Source organism: Nematolebias whitei, chromosome 1, assembly GCF_014905685.2.
Source record: "Nematolebias whitei isolate Nwh7 chromosome 1, NemWhi1, whole genome shotgun sequence".
Classification (NCBI taxonomy): domain Eukaryota; kingdom Metazoa; phylum Chordata; class Actinopteri; order Cyprinodontiformes; family Rivulidae; genus Nematolebias; species Nematolebias whitei.
Window position 1 is genome coordinate 56,020,359 of NC_056498.1, and position 23,973 is coordinate 56,044,331.

Sequence of the window (23,973 nt, forward strand, 5' to 3'; positions counted from 1 at the left end):
TGCAAGGGAAGAAAAAGGCTTCACACAAGGCAACAAACAACCTCAATCTGCTCCTGATCAGTGCAGGTGAGTGACACGTGAATGATGTCAAATAAAATGTAAACTCAAAAAAAGATCAATTTGATAAAATACATTTTAAAGACACATCTGGTGTGTCCTTGAATGCCACATTTTGCAGCAGAAGGTAAGTATGAATGCAGTTGTTGTCCGTATTTTTAGTCAAATATGTCCTGAAACACACAGAAGGTTTTAAATAAAACTCTCAGAAAGTAATCAACTTCTAGTCACCCCAACTGTTTTTCTCTCCAGCGCATGCGTTTTAACCGTCCAAGAAGCACGAGAACGTTCACAGTTTAAATTTTTGCAGCTTTTCACATCATCTTGTTCTGCATTTAAGGTCTTGAACGTGATCTCTAACCATTCAAACCAGTGCTAGACAATAAAGCTTTGGTCTACAGTGGTGCAGCTCCTTAATGGTGTGATGAACTCGTGCTTCCTCTCCGAGTTTCTTCAGTCCGGTCAGGCCCAAACAGCCTGGTTCCGATGGACACTCACGTGCACGTATCCTCAGCTTCGGTACATAGACGGCGTGCACTGTACATGCGGGAGCTGTGAGACTCAAAAGCATATCTGCGTGTGAGTGAAAAAGACAAATAAGAGGAGCGCCACCGTGCCCCTCTCCCAAACTGTTACCCACCGCTGCTCTGCCGTTGCCATGGTTACAATGCCCTTTCTCTCCCCCCTTTCAATCGTCTTTCTCGGCGGGTACGGAGGGATGAGAGGAGAGGAGAGAAGTGGCTCTGGATTCTGCCTCTGCGTCATATTCATACCAGTGCAGCTGAGAGCCCCCCTCCCCTCCAACACTTTCCCATTCGCCTCTTCCTCTGTCCTTCCTTCCTTTCCTCGTCATCATCCAATTTGCACACTGCTTGATCCCCCCCACCCCCCCCCCACTCGTCCATTTGTCTCTTATCTGCATCTGCTCATCAGAGAGGACATTTCTCTCTCAGCTGCTTGGTTTCCTCTGCGTGGCTGGCCTGAGGGGACTTTTTTTTTTTGTCCCCAGCGAGCGTGAGGAGAGACGCCAGAAGACAAAGGTAATCACTCACATGACGGATGTTTGAGAACGTCTGCGAGAGCATCAACAACACAAAAGACTTGAGAGGTCACTACTGACGGCACAAAGTCGTCTGAGGCGCGAGGGATACCACGCTTTGTAGAGAAACGTCAAGGAACGATGTTGTTTACACGCAGCTGCTTGTTGCAGGAGGACAACACGCGTGCCTCTGTAAGCTAAGCAGAGTGTCTGTGTGCGAGCACGTTGCTGTCTGTCACATATTGTTATTGAGCTGCTGCTGTTACGTGTTCCCACGGCGGAGAGAGGGAGGCAAACAGAAGACGGGGATTCATTATTGTCTCCGAGAGCTTTTCTGAGCAATGTGCTGTTGTGTTGACAGAGCAGCAATCTCTGCACCTTAAAATAAAGAAAAGAACAGAAGCATCCATGGAAACAGATGCTGTTCCCTAAAAAAAAAAAACATGCACACACCTCGTTTGTTGCTTCTCCCACATTTTATCTTTTCATTTCCTCTCTAACGGCTCTGGAAAACGAATCCCTCTATGTTCTTCCTGTCTCCTTTCGTTCAGGGGTCCCCGTTTTACAGCTTCTGTACATGTTGAGCCCACACACTGTGCCACGCAAGGTGCGCAGAAACAAAACATCAGAAGAACAAAAAACAAAGTATCTGTCTGTGAAGGGGAAATGAAAAGAGAGGAGAAGAAGAGGAGGCCCGCAGGGTTGTTCATTGTGTCTTGGTGCTGACAGCGGTGTCTGACACTGTGTGTGACATTTAACTGTGATGCCTCTGCCCGAACGCTGGTGTGTGGGGAGGAATGTGCTTGTCAGCTCAGATTTTAGAAGAGGCACCGTTTTGTCTTTGAGTGCAAAAGATGTGAGCGACAGGAAACAGGGATGTGAAGTTGGTAAACTGAGTTTTAACTCAACTGTGGGGGCTTTGTTGTTGCTGCAGATCCAGGCGGTTGATGAACCGGTGGTTTGCAACAGCCCCATCAAAAACAGACAAATAATTAAAATAAGCTCTTTTTAATACACATGCCACAACATAGTTGAAACAACTGAGTTTCGCAGATACAATAATTTCTATACGTCATTTAAAATACACATTTCTCTCATCATGTTTCACTCTCTACAGTTCAAAATATGTTTATATCAACCGTGAACCCACTATTTAAGCTGTTTTAAACAATTACTTTTATTTGACGTGACATCAAAACCTATTCTACATCAAATATATCAATCTCTGTTAGCCAGTTGTGAATATGGTATTTCTATCAATCTGAAAACATTTACCCTTTGGAGCATAATGCACCAGAAGATGCTTAGGGTGATTTAAACAGCTGTTATTGCAAAGATAGTCCAGCAGAGCATCTCTGGCTCCTTTGTTTACAACATGTTCGGTGCCGTCTGCAGCGCAATCTGCGCAGCAGATCTGAGCAGAGATTTTGACTTTATTAACAATTTTTTTTTTTGTAATTTCTGAGGAAACTCTTCTAGATGCACTTGTTAAGAAGTCTCTGCCTGCTTGGATTTGTTTTCTTGCAATCATATTTGCAAAATTAAACAATCTATCGGGATTTTGAACCACTGGAAAGTAAAGTAACACTGATCATTGAATGTGTTATGTTGCCAAATCGTTGGTGCTGGCATTCATGTGGATATTTATGGCAAGTCATTTGTGTATTTATTCAATATATTTGATATCAAGCACAATTTTTGCCCACTAGTTGGCGACTACAATTTTTTAGTTGCACAATTAACATTTTGGTGAACAAGTTCAACAAACACTCTTACTCTTACACAGTTTTTGCCAACTAGTGACGCTTTTGCGCCTCTAGTTGGAGCTGATCTCATATGCGGTCATTTTGCCACACTTGTAAGCCCAAAAGTCCCAGCGAGTGGACTTTTTAGCACACTAAATGACCACTGGACCAAATTAATTGGAGACTGTGTTGTACAATTTAACTACTAAGTAAGGATGCATGATATTGGATTTTTGGCCGATATCGATATGCCAATATGTTAAAACATATTTGGCCAATAAATTATATATTTTTTTCCCTAGACCTACAAACAAAGACTACATAGATTTCTCTGCTGTGGAATTAAAATACTACATTATTCTGCATGGTCTTTGTTAATTTGGTCTGCTACCAAATGCAGATGCCAAAAAGGAGGCTGAAAATGATGTAACACTTCAACTTGGATTATGTTTAATGTCAAATTTATTCACATGACATTTACTCTCTCTAACACAATGACACGAACAGTCATACAAAAACAGTGCCTTATATATATATATATATATATATATATATATATATATACAGCACCTTTTATATCGGTGAGTATTTTGATGGAATGGCCGATATTTAACTTTATCGCTAGTATCGTCTAATATCGGCTAATCTCGATACCGTGCCGATAATATCATGCAGCCTACTACTAAGCATAAATCTTTGCATGTTAATTAGTCGACAGAAATTATACATAATAGTCAAATAGTGACTGACAATGTTCTAAACTGGTGCAAACTAAAATGGTATTTTAGTAAATCCTAAAAAGTTCACTATTTAACATGTTTTTGTCCTTACTTGTTATCTATTTCACCTTCATAAATATTGTTTTGGATCAAGCACATGTCCAAATGTCACAGAAACTCACTCTTAGACTCCCTGAAAAAAAAGCATCACAGCACTGAAAGTATTATCAGAAATGGAATAATTAAAAATAAGTTGTTTGCACACAATCTGAGTCTGATCCATTTAAACCAGATGGATAAAACTTTTTGCCCTGCAGGGTTATGGTTAAGAAGCCACTTGTAATGACCAAAAAGAGATTTTTGTGCAGTGTGAAGTGGTTAAAATGTTATAAAATCAAGCAAGAGGTTTTGATGGTGAGGGTGGAATAATGTTTAGTGCTAAAATTGTGAACCCTGACTCAAAAAATAAAAAAACTTCTAATAAAATTAGAATTTTTTGGCAGCTTCTTCATTGCCTTTTAGGTAGCAAGTGAAATATATGTGCCCTTGTTTGGAAATGTATTAAACTATGTCAGATAAGACTTAAATTCTTCAAATCTTTTCACAGAATTTAATTTCCAGTAAAGCATGAATATGACACAACCGATTGTCCAAGATCACAGCAACACACAACATCCAACCTTTGAGAGTCGGTCCACAGAGGACCCACTCAGTCCTCTGCTCGCGCTTGTGTAGCCAAGTGTGAGCTCATCAGATTATTTGCTTGGAGAACAGACGTGCTCGAGTCAAAAGAAATTATGGGATGAACAGGAAACACGACCGGAAAAGTGGAGGAAAAGAAAAGAGCTCCAATCCAAAAAAAAAAAAGTTTTGAAGAAAAGACATACAAAGCTGAGTTGGCCTGTTCACCTGCTGCGTGTGTTGCTTGTGAGCACGTGCGCACGCCTCCTGCCTCCCATGGGCCTCTGGTGTCCCTGCGCTCCAGGAGGCCTTTGCATTTTTAATCGATCCTGTCTTTAGTGATTAACACCGATGTTCTCGGTGCAGCAGAAGTAAAAAAGAAACGGAGGGAGACACAACGAGATGGGGATCTGTCATACATGCGGCACGGCGTGTGTTCACGTGCGAGCGTGTGCGCGTGTTTGTTTGGCAGTAATTACCCTCTGCCTCTGGGCTCCTACTGAGTCTGTTTATCTCCCACAGCAGCACAGGGCAAAAATAGACGATGCATCACTGCCACACAAACACCCCCCCTCTCACCCACACGCACCTTTTGCATTTTCTCCTTTTCCTCTATTTTGCTCTAATTGCCTCCCTCCTGCATTCTCCATTTCACACACTCTGATCCATGTTTCCTTCTTCCCCGTGCACGCCGCTGAGGCTCTTTCTTCCTATTTCACTGCTCGCTCATTTTTGCCCTCCCACTCGTGTTGCAATGTGTCTATTAATGATGCAGCTACAGCACCGCTGCCAACTTCCTGCCTCTGACAGAGAGAGGAGTGTAGTTGTGTTGTACATGGCCTGCTTTTCACCACTCCCTCTCATCTCCCCACCCCTCTCTCTCTCTCTGTGTGTGTGTGTTTTTTCCAGTTAGCCCATGCGAGCAACGTGTGGACTGAGTGCAGCTGTTTCGTTCAGAGAAGAGCCCAACATGTGAGAAGATGTCTGTTGGAGGTTGTGCTTGTCCCGGTGAGTGCTTTCTCTCTTTTCCCTCTTCCATCTCTGTCAGAAAGATGACTAATGTAAAAGGGCTGCAAAGCACCCTGGAGCCAGCTCCAAGCTGTGTGAGTTTCATTTAAATGTGTGTGTGTTGGTGAAGTCATGCCAGAGTCTCCATACACATGTCGTCAAACAAGACTGAGTGTGCCACACTGCAGGACTGAGTTGTTCAGCAGACCCTACTTGCTGAGCAGCAGATCAATGCCTCTCTGAGTTTTACCACGTCCGGATACGCTGACATATTGATAGGTGCTTCATCCGCTGTCTGCTTTTACTCGTTGTTTTTTTTGTTGAATTTTCTCGGCTTCAACAGGTCCACTTCTTGTTTACTTGGAAGCCTTTCACGACGGAGTCGAGTAGAAGCCGCTGCACACGAAAAGTGAACAGCTGAAGGAAACAACTTTAAGATGCAGAAACATGAGAGCAACGCTGCTCTCCTTGAGTTTTAACATTTAAGCGTGTGAACAAAAAGCTGGAGCTAGACTCCTTACGCATCTGCGACTGCGCATCCATCCCCATTTAAATTTCTAAAGCTTTAAATAAAAGTTAGTTGGGTTGTAAACAATGGTACTCCTACTGTATGACAACGACAAAAAGGAAATATAGAACAGTTTGTGTCTGCACACATTTGTCTTTGGCAGGCTCAAATGTTTTGGCGTGTTTTTTATGAAGCTAATCTCTACAATCTGCTCGTTTCCGTTTTGTTTTTGCCTTTGGGGCGATCTGTCTTTAACAGTATCCTACTGAGAGCGAGCAGGCTCCAGAGATGGTTGTTCACGGTAAAAGCCTCACAAAGCCAGAGGACAGGCTCTGTGAAGCGCAGGGGATAGAGTATCAGACAGAAACTGAATCGCTGCATCTGCTTTAGGGGATTTCAAAAAGGACTAATTGAATTAGGGTGTCAGTGTAATAGAAAAGGGCCTGCGCTGATTCATTGGCAATTGCCTATCAGATGGTATATAATGATGGTCGACATTCCCTTCCCATATATTTCCCTCCTCCCTTTTTAACCTCCCTCTTGTAGTTTTCCAGTATCTCAGCCACCTCCTTCTGACTTCACCGTGCAGCAGAAACTTTTAATGACATCCACATGTTGTCAGAGGATGTATATATAGAGGGAACAAAGTCCACCGGAGAGATTGGACATGTGCATGCTGCGCACTAGCATTCAAAGTCTCACAATTCACCTTCATGCAATGCAAACGCTGAGCATGCGCCTGCAGCCACACACACGTGCACACGCGTTCATGTGGAGCCTGCTCAGACAAGTTTAGACTGGTAGATCTCGCAGATAAGCGAGACCAGTCGACACTGGTGTCAGTTTCAGCTTCTACTTGTGCTGTAAATCGTTAAAGGTGCGGACGTTTAATTCCAATGTTAAAGGAGGCTTGTTTTAATTGTCCCGGAGTGAATCTGGATTGGACAAACATAATCTGTAGTCGCTGAGGCAAAATATGATGTAATGCTGCCGAGCATTTTAGCCTGCAGCAGATAAATAACAGCCTTCTCCTGTCTGTCTTGTTCTTGTATAGCCCTATGACATTTAGCTTTTTTTTTTTTTTTTGAGAATTTTGCTGTGAATCAGCCTTTTTTTTTTTTTTTTAGGGCTTTGTTCCATGCATGAAGGAGATTTGTCCTAACACAACGGAGCCAATCACATCCTTTGTTCTGGTTAAATGGTAAAAATAGATTGCCTGTGAGCTGAAGCATGTGCTCCCCTTTGCTCACCACTTTCTCCTTCACTCCAACCCTTCCCTAATCCCACTTTCTCCCCCCTTCTTTTTCTCTCACTCTCCTTTGCTCCTTCATCCCTCATTGCCTTTTGGAGCAACAGAGGCATTACCTCATGCAGAAAGTCACATCATTCCTGATTGGAGAAAAGTGACTTAAAGCAAGATGGCAGCCAAACAGCAGAGGCTTTTTTTGTGTGTGTATTAGCGTTACACAACAACACCACTGCCTCAGCGTTATCTTGCAGCGCGGAAAGCGTGCACCCCTTTTATCTTTTAATTTGTCACTTTGCCTCTTTCCTTTCACACTGTTTGGCTTTCTTTACCCAAGTGAGTCTCACAGGTCTTGTTTGTGAGATCAAAATGGCTGTGTGTGCAGAGGCAAAGAGAAAGAAGGAATGCGTGGGAGACAGAGAGATGCTGGGGAATCAGAGAATTGAGGGAAGGGGGGGCAGCAGTGTGGCGCCGGGCTGTGGTGATGTCACATCTGTTGTGGGCCGAAGGGATGGCATAAACATGTGGACTGCACAGCCGGAGGAGGAAAGCTGAATGCCCCGGAAGAAAATAGTTGTTCTGTTAAAGCTCTTTTTCAAAGCAAGAGTAGTGGAGCTGGACACAAGGATGATGATGATGGTGACAGACTGAAAACAATATGTCCAGAAAACATGTAGCCTCCTGTGTTGTACAAACCGGACTCCAAACAAGTTGGGACACTAAACAAATTGTGAATAAAAACTGAATGCAATGATGTGGAGGTGCCAACATCTAATATTTTATCCAGAATAGAACACAAATCACAGATCAAAAGTTTAAACTGAGAGAATGTATCATTTTAAGGGAAAAATCTGTTGTTTCCAAATTTCATGGCGTCAACAAATCCCAAAAAAGTTGGAACAAGTCCATTTTTACCACTGTGTGGCATCCCCCCTTCTTCTTACAACACTCAACAGACGTCTGGGGACAGAGGAGACCAGTTTCTCAAGTTTAGAAATAGGAATGCTCTCCCATTCATGTCTAATACAGGCCTCTAACTGTTCAATCGTCTTGGGCCTTCTTTGTCGCACCTTCCTCTTTATGATGCGCCAAATGTTCTCTATAGGTAAAAGATCTGGACTGCAGGCTGGACATTTCAGTACCCGGATCCTTCTCCTACGTAGCCATGATGTTGTGATTGCTGCAGAATGTGGTCTGGCATTATCGTGTTGAAAAATGCAGGGTCTTCCCTGAAAGAGATGACGTCTAGATGGGAGCATATGTTGTTCTAGAACCTGAACATAGTTCTCTGCATTAATGGTGCCTTTCCAGACATGCAAGCTGCCCATGCCACAAGCGCTAATGCAACCCCATACCATCAGTGATGCAGGCTTCTGAACGGAGCGTTGATAACAACTTGGGCTATCCTTGTCCTCTCTGGTCCGGATGACATGGCGTCCCAGTGGTCCATAAAGAACTTCAAATCGTGACTCATCTGACCACAGAACAGTCTTCCATTTTGCCACACTCCATTTTAAATGACCCCTGGCCCAGTGCAAACGTCTGAGCTTGTGGAGCTTGCTTAGAAATGGCTTCCTCTTTGCACTGTAGAGTTTCAGCTGGCAACTGCAGATGGCACGGTGGATTGTGTTCACTGACAATGCTTTCTGGAAGTATTCCTGAGCCCATTCTGTTATTTCCTTGACAGTGGCATTCCTGTTTGAGGTGCAGTGACGTTTAAGGGCCCGGAGATCACGAGCATCCAGTAGAGTTTTACGGCCTTGACTCTTACGCACAGCAATTGTTCCAGATTCTCTGAATCTTTTGATGATGTTATGCACGGTTGATGATGATAACTTAAACATCTTTGCTATTTTACGCTGGGTAACACCATTCTGGTATTGCTGCACTATCTTTCTGCACAACAATGGTGGAATTGGTGATCCTCTTACCATCTTGGCTTCTGAGAGACACTGACACTCTGAGAAGCTCTTTTTATACCCAATCATGTTGTCAATTGACCTAATTAGTGTTAATTGGTCTTCCAGCTGTTCGTTATATGCACAATTTCCTTTTTCCAGCCACTTATTGTTACTTGTCCCAACTTTTTTGGGATTTGTTGACACTGTGAAATTTTGAATCAACATATTTTTCCTTTAAAATGTTACATTTACTCAGATTAAACTTTTCATCTGTCATCTATGTTATATTACGAATAAAATATTGACATTTGCCATCTCCACATCATTGCATTCAGTTTTTATTCACGATTTGTTTAGTGTCCCAACTCTTTTGGAATCCGGATTGTATGTGCGTATCACTGCAGGACACTTCAGAAGCAACACTTTGTTCAATTCTGTGAGGATGCAGATCAGAGCTGTCTCTTATTTTAGTAGTATCTCATACACCATCTGCTTAGCTTCCTTTTGCGAAGCCCACTGTTGCATCCTCTCAGTGCGGCGTTGTGTTAGTTCTTGCCTTGTTGCTATCACAACTGCCACAACTGTTTCCCTGACAGGCTTGTGCTTACGCTGTGGTGTCAGCAGCAACAGGGATCTGAACATCCTGTCCATGCACTCGCCTCAGTCTGCGCTGGGTTGAGATCCTTGAGGGGTTTTGGATTTTAAAGCATGTTTACATCTGACCTCTGCGTTAATCCAGGTCTAAATATTAGAAAATCAGCTGTGTTATTTAAAAAAAACAACAAAAAAAAACAGCATTATTGATTCGAATGACTGGCAGTAGTTGTTTTTTTTAAATGCCCATAAAGCATATGGCGTCATACTTATTCAGATTTTAACATTTTAATCAAGAACAATAAAAGACTGACTTTTAAAAGAAATATAATTAAAACTATTATTATTAAGGTAGCTTTGCTTAAAGGAATGCATATCGTCTTGCATGTCAAAGTTTTGCACAGTCTTGCATGACCTGTTAGTGCTTAAAGTATGTCATCGGGGTGACTATTACCTACTACCACACCAAATTTTAGATCAGTATATGTAAAAAGAACTCACTTATAAACATTTATTTGTTTCCTAAATTGGATTAGCTGTGGTGGCCACTGTAAATTAGATTGACTTGAAAAGTTAAGAATTTGTAGAAGGTTGTCCAGTGATGAATCTTTGAGAGTTTCATTAAAATCCATCCACTTAATGATAATTTGTTAACAGACATATAGAGTCGGCTCCAACAGCTAATGCTAAATCTGTTACCACTCGTATTGTGCGCTGGGGATGACTCTTAGCTACTACCACATCAAATTTTAACTGAAAAGCTGTAAAACGGACTGATTTATGGCCATTTCTGCTAAGGTCAAGCTGTGCAGGTGTGTCAGCTTGACTCCACAAATCAATCAGTTGTAGCCCAAAGTTGCATTGAGTTTGTGAGATAGTTTGCTAACACAGAAAAAAAACACACATATACAGTTATATTATCGGTTTAAGTACTGAAGATAATAAACTTCAAAACTTATGTATTTGTTTTTTCATTTACTTCTTTCTGAAGCTAAAGGTGTGTTATCAGAACTCACCAGCAGAGGGAGATGTTGCACTAATAAACCTCTCATGGCAGCCAATCATCTGTAAACAGTGAACTGATAAAACAATGAACAATAAAAAAAGATTACCTTTGAATTTATTTAAAGGCATCTATTTTTATATGTTTGAAAATTTATCCCATGTGAAGTTACTTTTTAGAATTTACCCAAATGATACAAAAAAACAACAACAACAAAACAACAAAAACAGATAGTTTTTATTATTTTTATTATTTATTAACCTTTATTTAACCAGGTAAATCCCATTGAGATCACATATCTCTTTTGCAAGGGAGGCCTGGGCCTGAAGGCAGACTAACAGTTGCATATATTATTATTTTTTATGTTATTGCCGTAAGTTTCATGAAACAGGCACAAATCATGTACAGTAATTCTAAAGATTAAAAGCCTGATTTTATGCAGGTTGTATCCTGAAGTCTTGGTACACAGCTTAAAACGATAATAGAACCATGAAAAAAACAACTAACGGGAGTTATAATGCAGTCGACAGGTAATAATCAGCAGTTTTAGGCCATTTTTCTCCAACCTGAACAATAATTACATGATACCATTGATTGTTTTTTGTACATGACAGACATACTGTACATTTTTATGCCTCTTTTCTGCTAGAGTTGTATTCAAGAGCTCAAAACTAACTTTTTATCTGGTAGGAAAGTTCTCCTCTGGGCTTTCTCAAGTTGGATGCACATTATAATAGTCATTATGCTCTGAGAGTTCCTTGGTTACAGCCAAGGGATTGAAATACAGAATATTTCACTTGTTTTCTTATACATTACATTGAATTATTTTGTACATTATGGTTTATTACCTAAACATTAGTTACATGTTATAGGATGGTTACAAACTGTAAATGTGTCTTAAATCAAACGAAGATTATTCAGTGGGACAGGTTGTTGTAGACGAGATGTCTGTTCACTTCCCTCAGCTGTGTTCAAGGCTCGTACGAAACCCACAAACGGACTGTCAGTTAAAGTGAAAGCCTCAACAAACGAGCTTTAAACGCACCTTGAGACCACAAAAAGGTTTTCAAGCCTTTAGATATATTGCTTGTAAACAGTGGAGCGGCTATCGATTGAAAGTGAGGCTGCAGTTTATATCAGCTCACATAATTTGAGGCTTTGACAGATTCAGAGCTGCGGTCTAATGAATATGAGGCTTTGATCAACCGAGTCAATTGTTTTAAACAAGCATCTGAAAAGTTGGCCTGAATTAATGACCTACTTAGGTAAATCATATTAATCATAGAATTTCTAAATGGTAAACAGAATACTTTTTAATCACCCTTCGTGACTTTGTATGACGAATGAGAAATCAGACCAAACAGCACACATCAACGCTCTTTACATGACATAATCCTACCAGACGTTTGCCCATGGCTAATAGCAAAACTTTAAAAATTTAATATAAATATAAAGCTAAAGATTGCTCCTTTAAAGTAGGCCTAGTTTTCGTGTTTAAAACGTTGACGTCCTCTTTAGACAAAGTCAAGAATAAAACAGACGTGCAAAATGTGAAAGCGATAGATTAATACTTATTATAGTATTGCTTTACAAAGGTCAAGTTTGTAGTATTGCAATTAAAATTAAAATGAGAATTAAACAAAAATAGGGCATGCCAGTATGCGTTTGTAGAAATATGGAACAAGTTTTGCATATATTTGAAAACTTCACTTTAAAAAGCGTATCACGTTCAGATAAAACAATCTCTTTTTAAACTAATTGTGTAAACAGTGCAAATAAAGTGCTGAGACACGTGGACAAAAGACTGATAACTAAAGTGACATTCACAGGCCTAAGTGACGATGACAAACAAAAGTATAACTACTAATTATAACTTTGCAGCATTATGATTGGAAAATAAAATTCAAAATAATTCAGCTGAAGCTCAATCTGAACCATCTAACAAAAGATTATAATGACTTTACCCTTCATTAAATAACTGAATATATTTTGAAAAGTCAGGAAAAAGATACATTATACACAAACTCCTGATATCTTGAGATGTCACATTCAGACCTTGTGTTGTTAATGACTCTCAGCTACTACCACATCAAATTCCAGCACAATGCATGTAAACGTATCTGAATTGTAGCCATTTTTGTTTAATGTCATAAAGTTTCATGAAAAACACACCCAGTAATTTATCAGATATTTTACTAATACTCAGACTGATGTGAGTTTAGATAATGTCTAAAATTTTAACAAATAGCTTGTGCAATAGATCAGTGCTCAGAATATGTTTGGGATTAGGCCTGTCACGATAATAAATTTTGCAGGGCGATTAATTGTCTCAGAAATTATTGCGATAAACGATAATATTGTTTGAAATTTGACAATATTTAGTAATTGTAAAATTTAAGAAGAAATGTTGGTTAATTTGGGCAGCACGGTGGCGCAACTGGTAGAGCTGCTGCCTCTCAGCGAGCAGGTCCCTGGTTCAAATCCCGATCCGGGGGCCTTTCTGGGTGGAGTTTGCATGTTCTCTCTGTGCATGCATAGGTTTTCTCCAGGTACTCCGGTTTCCTTCCACAGACCAAAAACATGCATGATGGTAACTTTAAATTATCCCTAAGTGTGAGTGAAAGAGTGAATGGTTGTTTGTCTCGTTTGTCTCTATGCGTCCCTGTGATGGACTTGCGACCTGTCCAGGGTGTACCCCGTCCCTCGCACAGTGATTGCTGGACATGGGCACCGGCGACCCCGTGACTCAAAATGGAAGAAGCGGGTAAAAGATGGATGGATGTTGGTGCATTTTTGCATGTAATACCTTTTTTGACCACTGAGTGGCAGTGTAAGACTGTTTGACCCAAAGGATGGATAGTGAGGGTGCGAGCAACATGTATTTAAGAAAAATGCGAGGGAGGCCCCTTGACGTGACATGGGCTGTTCCGGTTTTTCGGTTCTCAAAATGACAGATGCTCGGTGTGGTTTTAGCGTTTTAGCATAGCATTTTTCACATAAAGCTTGTAATAAAAAACATCAGTAAACAAGTTCTCAGCTTCTTTTTGCAAAGAAAACAATTTTTTAGATGAAGGCACGAGTTTCAACAGTGAATTTTGGAGCTTCAGCAAGACAGTTTTTTTTTACCGAGCTCGGCATGTTAGATTAGCTCGTAGCTTAGCTTCTCAGCATAGCTGCTTTTAACTAGTGATGTGCGGATCAATACTAAAATATTGATACTATCGATCCCAGAAAGTTTTTCCTTTAGAATCGATGTTTAAATCAAACTATCGATATTTTTTATACTTCAGTCATTTCAGGTAATGCATATCATTAACCGGAAGACGCTGGAAAGTAACTAAACTATTGAGATCTTGTCTAAATGATACGCGGTTGGAGGGAACTACTTTTTCTTCCACCTGAGTAAATGCGTTTCAGCGTCAGTCTCTCAGTCTGTGGACACAGCGGCGGAGTTTAACAGAGTCATGTGTGAAGCTATTTCAGCTCCAAAAACAGCCAAGAAGCGGTTTGTGGAAAATCTACAAAGAGCTGTAGCAACACAACAAACCTTGTAAAACACTTCCAGTTAAATCACATCACAGAATATGAGGCATTGATGAGGTGGACAGAGAAGGAGAGTCAGGTGCTGCTGCTCTGGAGGAGTCCTTCAGGGCTACAGGACTATCCAGGTACAGAGGGAGGAAATGTGGAGCTTTAGCTGTGCTAAGAACTGCTGCAGTTGGAGTTGTTCAAATTAATACATATGGTTATGAAATAATTAACTAAATAAATTCATGCTTCAATAAATAGTTGCAAGAGTTCAGTTTGGAGTAATAATATGTGTATCACTGACATGGGCACAAAAGCCTAGATTTATTTAGGTAAGGTTTCATAAAGAATAGATCATTTTAAGTGGATTACATGGACCAGGTTTCATCAAATTATGCAGAGCAATGGAGATAAAACAGACTTGGTTAACTGAAAAATATATACTACAAAAATGTGGATAAAAATATAACATATTATCTTAAACATATCTCATTATTTAATAGATATTTAATCATTTATTTTAATAGTTTTCTTTTTATTATTTGAAAAACAATTTTCACATATTTTGTATTATGTCCTGTTTTATAAGCTCTGACTAAATGAGGCCACTGCATCAACATACTCCTGAGTTTAAAATAAATACATTTCTTTGTCTTGCATTCTTTATGCAACTTCGATTTGAATACACTGCTTTTTTAAGGTTTACCTGACACATAAGGCGTATTTGCAAAAAGTATCAGTATCGGCATCGATACCACGATACTCGCATGAATTTTACCCCGTATCGTATCGGACCAGAAAATCCTGGTATCGAACAGCACTACTTTTAACAATCCGAAAACATGATTTTGGACGTTAAAACAGATTTTAACGAGAAAAGAGAAAGGGAGGGGTCAGTGAAGAGCGTTGGAGTTGAGATTTTTGTCATCCAGTGTCTTCAGTAGAAAGAGAGACACGAAGAAACGATAAAGCCGATAAATGAAAATGAGGTCGATAATTTTCATTTATCATGCAATTAATTGATTTATTGCAACAGGCCTATTTGGGATTAGCCTCAGCTACTACCACACAAAGTTTTAGATCTATATCTGTAAAGAATAGCTATTTTAGGGTGTTTTAATGTCAGTTGGCAGTGGCAGCCATCTTGAATCCTGTTGTAAATACACATCCAAATACTACAACCTGCCAGTTTTATTTTTAATGAAAGTGCAATCAAATCAATCAAATACAGCATCTGAAGCGTTTATTTCTCTCCATATGGGGACCCACCTCGTAGCCTTGATGACTTCCAGACAAAACAAATTGGGGGCCCCTGAGCGGGAGGTCCGCCTGTTTTTGTCCGAGTCTGTGAGCGTCGGGATGGGCGGAGGAGCCTGGAGGAGGCGGGGCCTGCGTTTGTTCGTGTCTCGGGCTGGCAGGAACAAAGGGTTCAGTAGTTGTAGTGTATGAAGTATCAGTCCTCTTAACAAATGCCATTTAAAACGTATAGCTCGTCTTTGCAAGTCCAGCAGACATAGCGGAATTATTATTTTTTTACACTTTGAGTCGCTTCCCGTTTTTTTTTTTTTTTGTTTTAATATTATTGAGTGAATTATCGGTAAAACGCTGGAGCTTTCTCCATCCAGCCGCTTCGGCTAGCAGCGAGGCTAGCTAGCTAGCTGGCAAAAACGCCGAGCTAAGGTGTTGGAACGACACCGCGTTTCGTTGAACCTTTCTCTGCAGGTAATTTCAACTATTTATTTGTTTAGCACCGCTGGGTCACAATGAAACAAGCCACTTAGAAGTTAAAAAGAGGGGGTGATAAAGACCGCCTTCTCTCTGGAGAATAGCGGCCTTCATGTTTATTTTGGGTTAAACTGAGCATTAATACATGAAGACTGCACGCATGGAGCAATAACGTGACCCAGTCGAGCCACAGGCAGTGCAAGTATGTTGACTGTTTGCACATGGACGTTTTATTTGCTGGGGGCTTTCCTGTGGATGCAGCTCTATTGTTTGCAGTGAGGAGTTTGGGCGGACTAATTGCACTGAGCAGGTCTGTATTTGGAGTAAACCTAAACTCAGTGATCTGCTACAAAGTACCTAAAGGATGGAGTTGTTCATCTCTATTTGTAATGGCTTGAACACAACATGCTTCTCTGGTCATAGCTTTTTATTAAGTATTGAGTTGTTTTAATTTTATTGATGCTTCTGCCAGGTCTGATCCAATGAGTTGCAAGTTTTTGTAGATTGCTTAAATGCTATATCAGAATGTGCAGATGTTTTTGTGAACTTGTTTTTTTTTTTTTAATCCAGGGCAAATTTTCTTACATATTTATTGAAGATTGTGATCACAGAGGTGTTTTTGTTTGGTAGTGGGTAATTCTTTCACACATCTGATTGAACAAAGGAGTAAATGTACTCTGAGGCCAAAGGTCAGTGGTGTTGGGGGTGTGTAGGTCAGATGTAAAGCGTAGACAATAGACATACACTTTGGGTTTTTCTGTTCTGGTTCACCTTCATTATTATGGGGGAGAGAACATGACCTGACTCTTGTGGGTCTGCAGAAGAAAGGAGGAAAAGGTTGAAAGTAAATGGAGTGGTATTTGTTCAAGAAGCTGGATTTGGAGTTCCCCTGTTTTATTTTTCTTTAATTTTTCCATGTGTTCCTTGTCATCATTTTTTTAACGTGCCCCTTTCTTATCACTAAAAGTGAAATGACATCCCTGTTAGGTCTGGGCCTACATTAGTTTTTGCCCATGTTGGGAGTGTTTCTTCCCCCTGCTGGTTTTAATTAGGTCTGGTGCTGCTTTCATTTGCCAAGCAGACTATTGTGTATAAATTGTGAATTAAATTAACATTGTGCTGCCCTCAGGTGTCTGTCTGCAAATACCAGATTTAAAAAGCTTATTAGACAACCTCTTTATTGGATTCTGAATGTGTCAGCAACACATACGCAAAATTCTAGATACATTTGCATTGACCACATGGATTTTTCTTTTAAGCCACCCAGTCTGGGTCATATTTTCATGATTTGTTTTCTTTAATCCAGCATAGTCTGATTGTGTTTAAAGTTTTTTTTCTTGAGAACAATAATGTAAGGTTTTGTGTTGGGCTGTTTTATATGCATGTTCCTTCAAGGTAAAGATGTTTGAAATGTTGTTGTTAGGGCAAACAAGGGTTAATAGCAGCCAGAGCAGGAAGATGGGGGATGGGTAGAGGAGGCAACTGGAAGGGGGAGACCACCACATGCACACATAATGCAAAGGGGTATGTTTGGGAATCACATAGGGCTATATGCAGAGTACAGGGGTTGCCTGTAATGATGCAAGTGGTGCAAAAATACAACATGGCAGACCATATTTACCACCCACTCCACTGATTGTTTTCTCAGGCTAATAAATATCGCCCTTTTTTTCCATGATGATTTGAATTCTTGCCCATTTAGCAGATTGAAGATGCATTCGATAATGAAAGCAGCAGAAAATTGTTTTTGGCGGCACTCGTTTGATCTGAGCGAGTCTCAACAAAATCATCCAACATTAGATTACTTGGACGATGCTGTGATTTGAATGCACCAAATCCAAAGTAATCTAAATCTCCTTTAATTCTCTGCTCTCTCCCCCCACCCCGCTCCTCTTTATCTTTTGCTCTGGGCTTGTGTGCAGGCTGTTCGTCAAAAACATTCAAACTGTACTCTCCTAAGGAGCCCCCCAACGGTGGCAGCTTTCCCCCCTTCCATCCAGGCGCCATGCTGGACAGAGATGTGGGGTAAGTCTGCTGTTTTGTCAAGAGAAAGTGGAGATGTGGAAAACTAGGGCACCCCTTTCATTGAATTCTGTCAACAGAACAAGCTCGTTAGGCTGTAAGTTTGATCGTATAAATGGTTGTCTTGACTTTTATACGAGTACTGTACCTTTTTTGGTCAATATTCTGTTTTCTGTGCTTTACAGAGTAATCTTAAGTTTTGTAGTAATGCAAGAATATAAAGAAGCAGATGGGTTTTAAGTGCTTGTTTTTGTTGCAGTATTTATACTTCCCTGTTGTCTTTTTTTCTGGATGATCTAAAACTGGGTATTAAAGGATTCAAAAAACATTTGGCCTATAAATGAACATTATACAGCCGTTCCATTTGTTTTCTTGTTGCCTTTAAATTCATACGACACAAACATTTGTTATAGCAAAGCCATGTTGTGACCTATATTTGTATGTAAAGGGGGAAAAAAGCTTTATTTTGTGTCTTCTGCCTTAATTATTTTTTTTATTTTTATAGGCCTACACCCATGTACCCACCGTCATACATGGAGCCAGGAATGGGGTGAGTATGCTTTGTGTGGAGCTGTGTGGTTTGATAAAGGTCGAAGATATTAATTAAAACATTTATTCTCCAATTTAAAAATTAACCATAAAGCTCATACTTTATTAGTTTTGGCTTGCACATATTTTGGTCTGTTTGAACTACAGTTGTGAAAAGTAAGGATGGACAATGTTCATCAGTCATTTGTTTAGAAAATCTAATACCAACACCACAAGATGGCAGTAATGCATAAAGCCTAGTTGCCAAATTCAGCAGAGTTGCTTTTTTTTGGCCTAATGTTTGTAAACAAAACGAAAAAACAACAAGTTGAATTTAGTGTCTTATTTGCTATCATAATATTATTTAGCACATATTACACAATATAAACTCAGTTGCACTTTAGGCAATAATCGTAGTTGATGGGATTAGCTGTCATTTAGATATATGGTAAATGGACTGTACTTGTATTGCGCCTTTCTATTTGTGCCCTCATTTACCCATTCATACAGCACTAGATCTGTACAAAGAATAATCAGTTCTGGGGACGCTTCGGCGTGTAACTGCTGGTGGAATCGAACCCCCAACTCTTGCATTGGAGGACGACTGCTCTAATGTGTTGCCTTCCCTCAGATACATGTTTCGAATTTCTCTGAGTTTTGATATAATGGCTTAGTTAAGGCCAGTAAAAAAAAAATAGGCAGCCCAATAAAAATCTGATGTTTCACTGGTGCTTTTTGAGCCGCATTAATTGTAGCATCTTAACCCTAAAGGGCATGGGGGCAAAACAAGCATGCATTGTGGGTAAGAGTGAGTAGCTGTCATTCTGTCAGTTCTAGTTAAGCAAGTTTTTTTAGTTCATGTTAAATGATGTATTCATTTTTGCGTTTGCTTTATTATGCGTAATGTTTTATAGAAGTTTTTTGAGTGTTATTGACCGTTACCCTGTAAATAATATTGTTTAACTATGGTAGGTTTTAAATGTGTTAAAGACATACATTATGACCTAAATAATTTGTTGGCTACAGTAAACTAGTAGCCGCTGCTGCTGCAGCTCCATTTTCCTGCTTGGTAATTAAGTATGCAGAGGCTGATTGCCAATTTTTCAAAAAGTTGCAAACATTGGCTCATTAAAATTGGTTGATTAATCAGTTTGTCTTTAATACTTTGTGAAAAGCCACTTGAGCACTGACACCCCACCTCTCATTTTTAATTTCAGGAGACCCACACCGTACGGGAATCAGACAGATTACCGGATATATGAGCTGAATAAAAGATTACAGAACTGGACGGAGGTGAGTTTTTCTTTTGAATCACAGATTTTGACCAATACTGAACTTTCTAAACATCTTGTAAACATTTTAGTTTGGCCTAAGTCATACCAAACAATTTGTTAAAGGTGGAGTAACATTCAAATAATGTAGTTGGGACTATTCCTCTATAAATATACATACCGGTAGTTTCACACCCTTATTGGCATAAGAGACGACCTTGGAGTAACTGAAGAACATACAGTATGACGACTCGGCAACAACAGTCATGTACTTTGTAAATATTGTGGGGATTTTATCAACAGTGAAAGTTTTATCCTTGTTTACATTTTGATGTTTCTAGTTTATAAAGTTTGATCGTTCATCTGCTCTTGTAGTTGCAAATAAAACCCAACAAATAACATCCATAGAAATGATCAGGAGGAGATGCTTGTGTTGGATTAACTACATTGTTGAGAGGAACTGTAGAAAGGTTAAATGTGTGGAATATATGAGGAAACAAAATATTCCACTTCTTCAATTTCTAACGGTTGCAGTATATTTAGGTAGTTGACCTATAATCTGTATTTCTTCCTCATTACTCTCTGTAAAAGCCACTTTTAATTTTTACCATTCATGCAATCATTAATATTAGGTGTTGTGTTCTGCTTTCAGGAATGTGATAATATTTGGTGGGATGCCTTCACCACAGAGTTTTTTGAGGACGATGCCATGCTCACCATCACTTTCTGTCTGGAAGATGGCCCCAAACGATACAGTGAGAGCAAAGTTTCAGCTGTTGATTTTTAGCATGCTTGACATCCTCGTTTTTCCTTTGCGACTAATAAAATTTAAATCTCGTCACTTTTGCAGCCATCGGCAGAACGTTGATTCCTCGATACTTCAGAAGTATTTTTGAGGGAGGCGCAACAGAGTTGTTTTATGTTTTGAAGCACCCAAAGGAGTCTTTCCACAGTAACTTTGTGTCCCTAGACTGTGATCAGTGCACTATGGTGACTCAGAACGGCAAACCTATGTTCACACAGGTGACCATTCTAAAGCTATATCTATTTAAAAAAGGCACCTAATTCCTCTCGTCTGTTAGTTAACGTCTACCCCGTTAACTCTCCTGTTGGCTAGGTGTGTGTTGAGGGTCGTCTGTACCTAGAGTTCATGTTTGATGACATGATGAGGATCAAGACATGGCACTTCAGTATCAGACAACACAGAGAGGTCCTACCGAGGAGCATTTTGGCTATGCATGTGAGTACTGGGGTGAAACGACTAAAACAAATGACATATTACTTACAATTGATTAATTATGCTTTATAATCCAATCACCCAGGATCCCCAGATGCTCGATCAGCTGGCAAAAAATATCACCAGATGTGGGCTGTCCAACTCCACGCTCAACTACCTCCGTGTAAGCAAGTTTTTCCTCTGATTGTATTGCAGTAGTCCCTCGTTTGTCGTGGGGGATCCGTACCCTGAAGCCCCGCGATAAAGTGACAAGCGGCAAAGTAGTATTTATATATTTTTTAATTAATTTATTTTATTTTTTAAGGCGTTTTAATCTCTTCCCATACTCTTGCAATATTCTAAACAATGTTTCTAAACTCTAAATGCTTTAAAAGAGCACAGAATGTCATGATTTCAGCTCCGCTGCTCTCAGCCACCTGCAAGCGCTCTTGGCCACGCCCACTTCTACGCTGTGCATGGAGAACAGCAGATCAGCTGCAGCAGGAAGTTTATCCTGCAGTAAGGGCTGCACAAAGGTGCAGGAGGTGCTAAATAATTTAAAATAATTCATTTTAAATAAAAATTCCATGTTGATGGTGCAGTTTATCCATCAGTCAGCCAATGGTGTGTCATGTCCAATCTTATTTTGAAAAACCGCGATAGAGCAAGTCTACGATAAACGAACCGCGATGTAGCGAGGGACTACTTTATATCTCTCAAGTTACTTGAATTGAATGTATTAAACCCAACCTTTGGTCATTTTGTTTTTCTTTTCCCTATAGCTATGTGTGATACTGGAGCCAATGCAAGAATTGATGTCCAGACATAAAACCTACAGTTTGAGCCCCAGAGACTGTCTGAAAACCTGTCTTTTCCAGAAGTGGCAGAGGATGGTAGCCCCTCCAGGTAACCCTAAAAGTTGTGGCGTATCTATAAACTGATAAGTGTCATCAGGTGATGATTTCTAATATACAGATGACATCGAAATCACCCGTTTTAATACTTGGGGACACTGAACTTAGCTTTTCTCCTGTCTGTGTTTGTAGCCGAACCTGCCAGACAAGCTCCAAACAAGCGGCGGAAAAGGAAGGTGTCCGGGGGAAGCACGGTGAGCTCCGGCGGCGGTGGCAGTAACAGCAACAGCAAAAAGAAGAGTCCAGCCAACACCTTTTCACTCTCCAGCCAGGTACCTGGAAGCATTACACCTACTTGACAGATTTCTGCATCTGCAGCAGAAAAAGGCAAAGGTGAAAACGACCGCAGGTTGAGGGGTTGAAAAGGGGGATGAGCAGGTTAAGAAGACATTTGTGGGGTGGGGGTGGGGGGGGGGCTGTGCATTTAAGAGGTCACAGATTTGAGAAGTTTCTTAGGTTTAGATTCAGTTTTAATTTCTGTAATTCTATGCAGAATAAGTTGATTAACTTAGTAGACCATTTCTGTTTAGCTGTAACGGGGGCAGTCCCTGGTCCTCCAGGACCAAACTTTAATCAGCTTATATACAGAAGACCTTCTCTTTCAGTAGAACTTAATATATTTTGTGGGCATAGGGTAGGGTTAGCTTGTTCTGCTTTCCTCTCTAGGACATTTGGGTTTTCTGCATTGACTTGGTTGTTAGCATCAAGTATATCAGAGCAAATGATTCACACAGCCCTGCTGTTTTTTGCTCACTTGGTTGATTGAGCGAATGAGACCCGAGGTGGAACCCCCCCATTGTGATGCAGCACTCCAAGGATGCCCACTGCTGGCCGAGCCCTTCAGCACTGGTTTTTGAAACGGAGCAGGGATTCAGTCAGGATGGATGCCCTGACACCTTTTCTTGTTGTTAATGGGTTTTATAAACTTTGCTTGTGTTTTTAATATTGTATTAGTAAGATCAATTTGAAACAATGAAACTGAACCCAGAATGGCCTTATGTTAAAAAAAACACCAACACTTGTCTGTGCAGTCAGACTTTCCACACACCCCCTGTATTGTGGGGATAATGTGTACCGGCCCTTGCTGTCCCCTTTAGGATGTGATGATGGTGGGAGAGCCCACACTGATGGGAGGGGAGTTTGGTGACGAAGACGAGCGTCTGATCACGCGGCTGGAGAACACGCAGTACGATGGGGCGAATGGTCTGGACGATGAGGACAGTTTCACCAGCTCGCCTGCACTGGGGGCACACGCCCTGGAACAACAAGGCTCCCTCCAGTCAGGAGAGCAAGAATGACAACTCCCAGTCATCCCAGTAGAGGGCCGAGAAAATTAAAACTCTTAAACTTTTATCGGCATCTGCCTGAGCCCAACACGTGAACGAGATGAGTCAGAGGTCAACATTGAGCACTTGTGTTTGTTTATAACCGAAATGTTTAGTCTTAAAGCAGAGGCATGATGGACTGATGGGACTCAATGCTGTCACATGAAGGGAAGCTCAAAAGAATCCCACTCCTGCATATTGTTGCACATATTCAGTGGTGCTCAGCCTCTGCCCTTTGCTGCTTTGGCTCCTGTTAGACCTCTTGAAGCAGCGGTGGCTCTGTGTTCGCCTTCTCGCCACAGATTGCAGCGAGAGTTGACGTGTTCTGACGTCTTGAGTGCTCACCATCAGTGTCAGTGGGTTCTTGTTCCAACCTCGGGTCTCTAAGCTCGTGCGTTTTCCTTGACGACGCACCTCGTCGTTTCTGCTCTGTTCGTGTCTCTAGGAAGAAATGCTTTTATTTTGACGTAAAGTGTGTGTGTGCACCTAAAAAACGTTCAGTTTGTAAAAACTCAATTATTTGTTTTTGTAGGACCTGGTTGGAACAAAAACCTGTACAGTGCCGGAGCTTGAGGACCGGAGTTGAGAACCACTACGCAAAATCTTAAGCGCAGACTTACACACACACACACACACACATACACTAACAAACACTCACCTACGTCTGTGGCACAAAACAGTGAGGTGCAGGAGGGAGGTGGTATGCAGCGTGTCTGGACAAAAGCACCAGATGCCACAGAAGTGTGTTTTTTATTTTCTGTTTTAAACTTGGTTTTTTTTATGTAAAGTATTTGTAAAAATAGACAAGTAAACAATAACACCCCAGAATATTCTTTGCACTGTTTTCCACTATTAACGGCAATCTATTTTTCTTATAAAATTGACCTGTATTGTTTTTTTTTTAATATATATATATATATATATATATATATAAAAATACAGG

The 23,973-nt window shown here is 40.5% G+C and overlaps 1 protein-coding gene across 1 annotated transcript; it reads left to right on the plus strand.

Annotated features, from left to right (window-relative positions):
- The first annotated feature begins 994 nt into the window (after window positions 1-994).
- On the plus strand, window positions 995-23,106 carry LOC119412030 (LIM domain-binding protein 1-like). Its single transcript, XM_037679009.1, is given in 13 exon segments — window positions 995-1,097; window positions 5,151-5,249; window positions 17,677-17,779; window positions 18,282-18,326; window positions 19,522-19,597; window positions 20,228-20,330; window positions 20,426-20,598; window positions 20,693-20,815; window positions 20,898-20,975; window positions 21,574-21,697; window positions 21,838-21,977; window positions 22,803-22,951; window positions 22,953-23,106. Coding segments are annotated over 12 exon segments (1,215 nt in total). The 5' UTR covers window positions 995-1,097; window positions 5,151-5,221; the 3' UTR covers window positions 23,026-23,106.
- The last annotated feature ends 867 nt before the right edge of the window (window positions 23,107-23,973 follow it).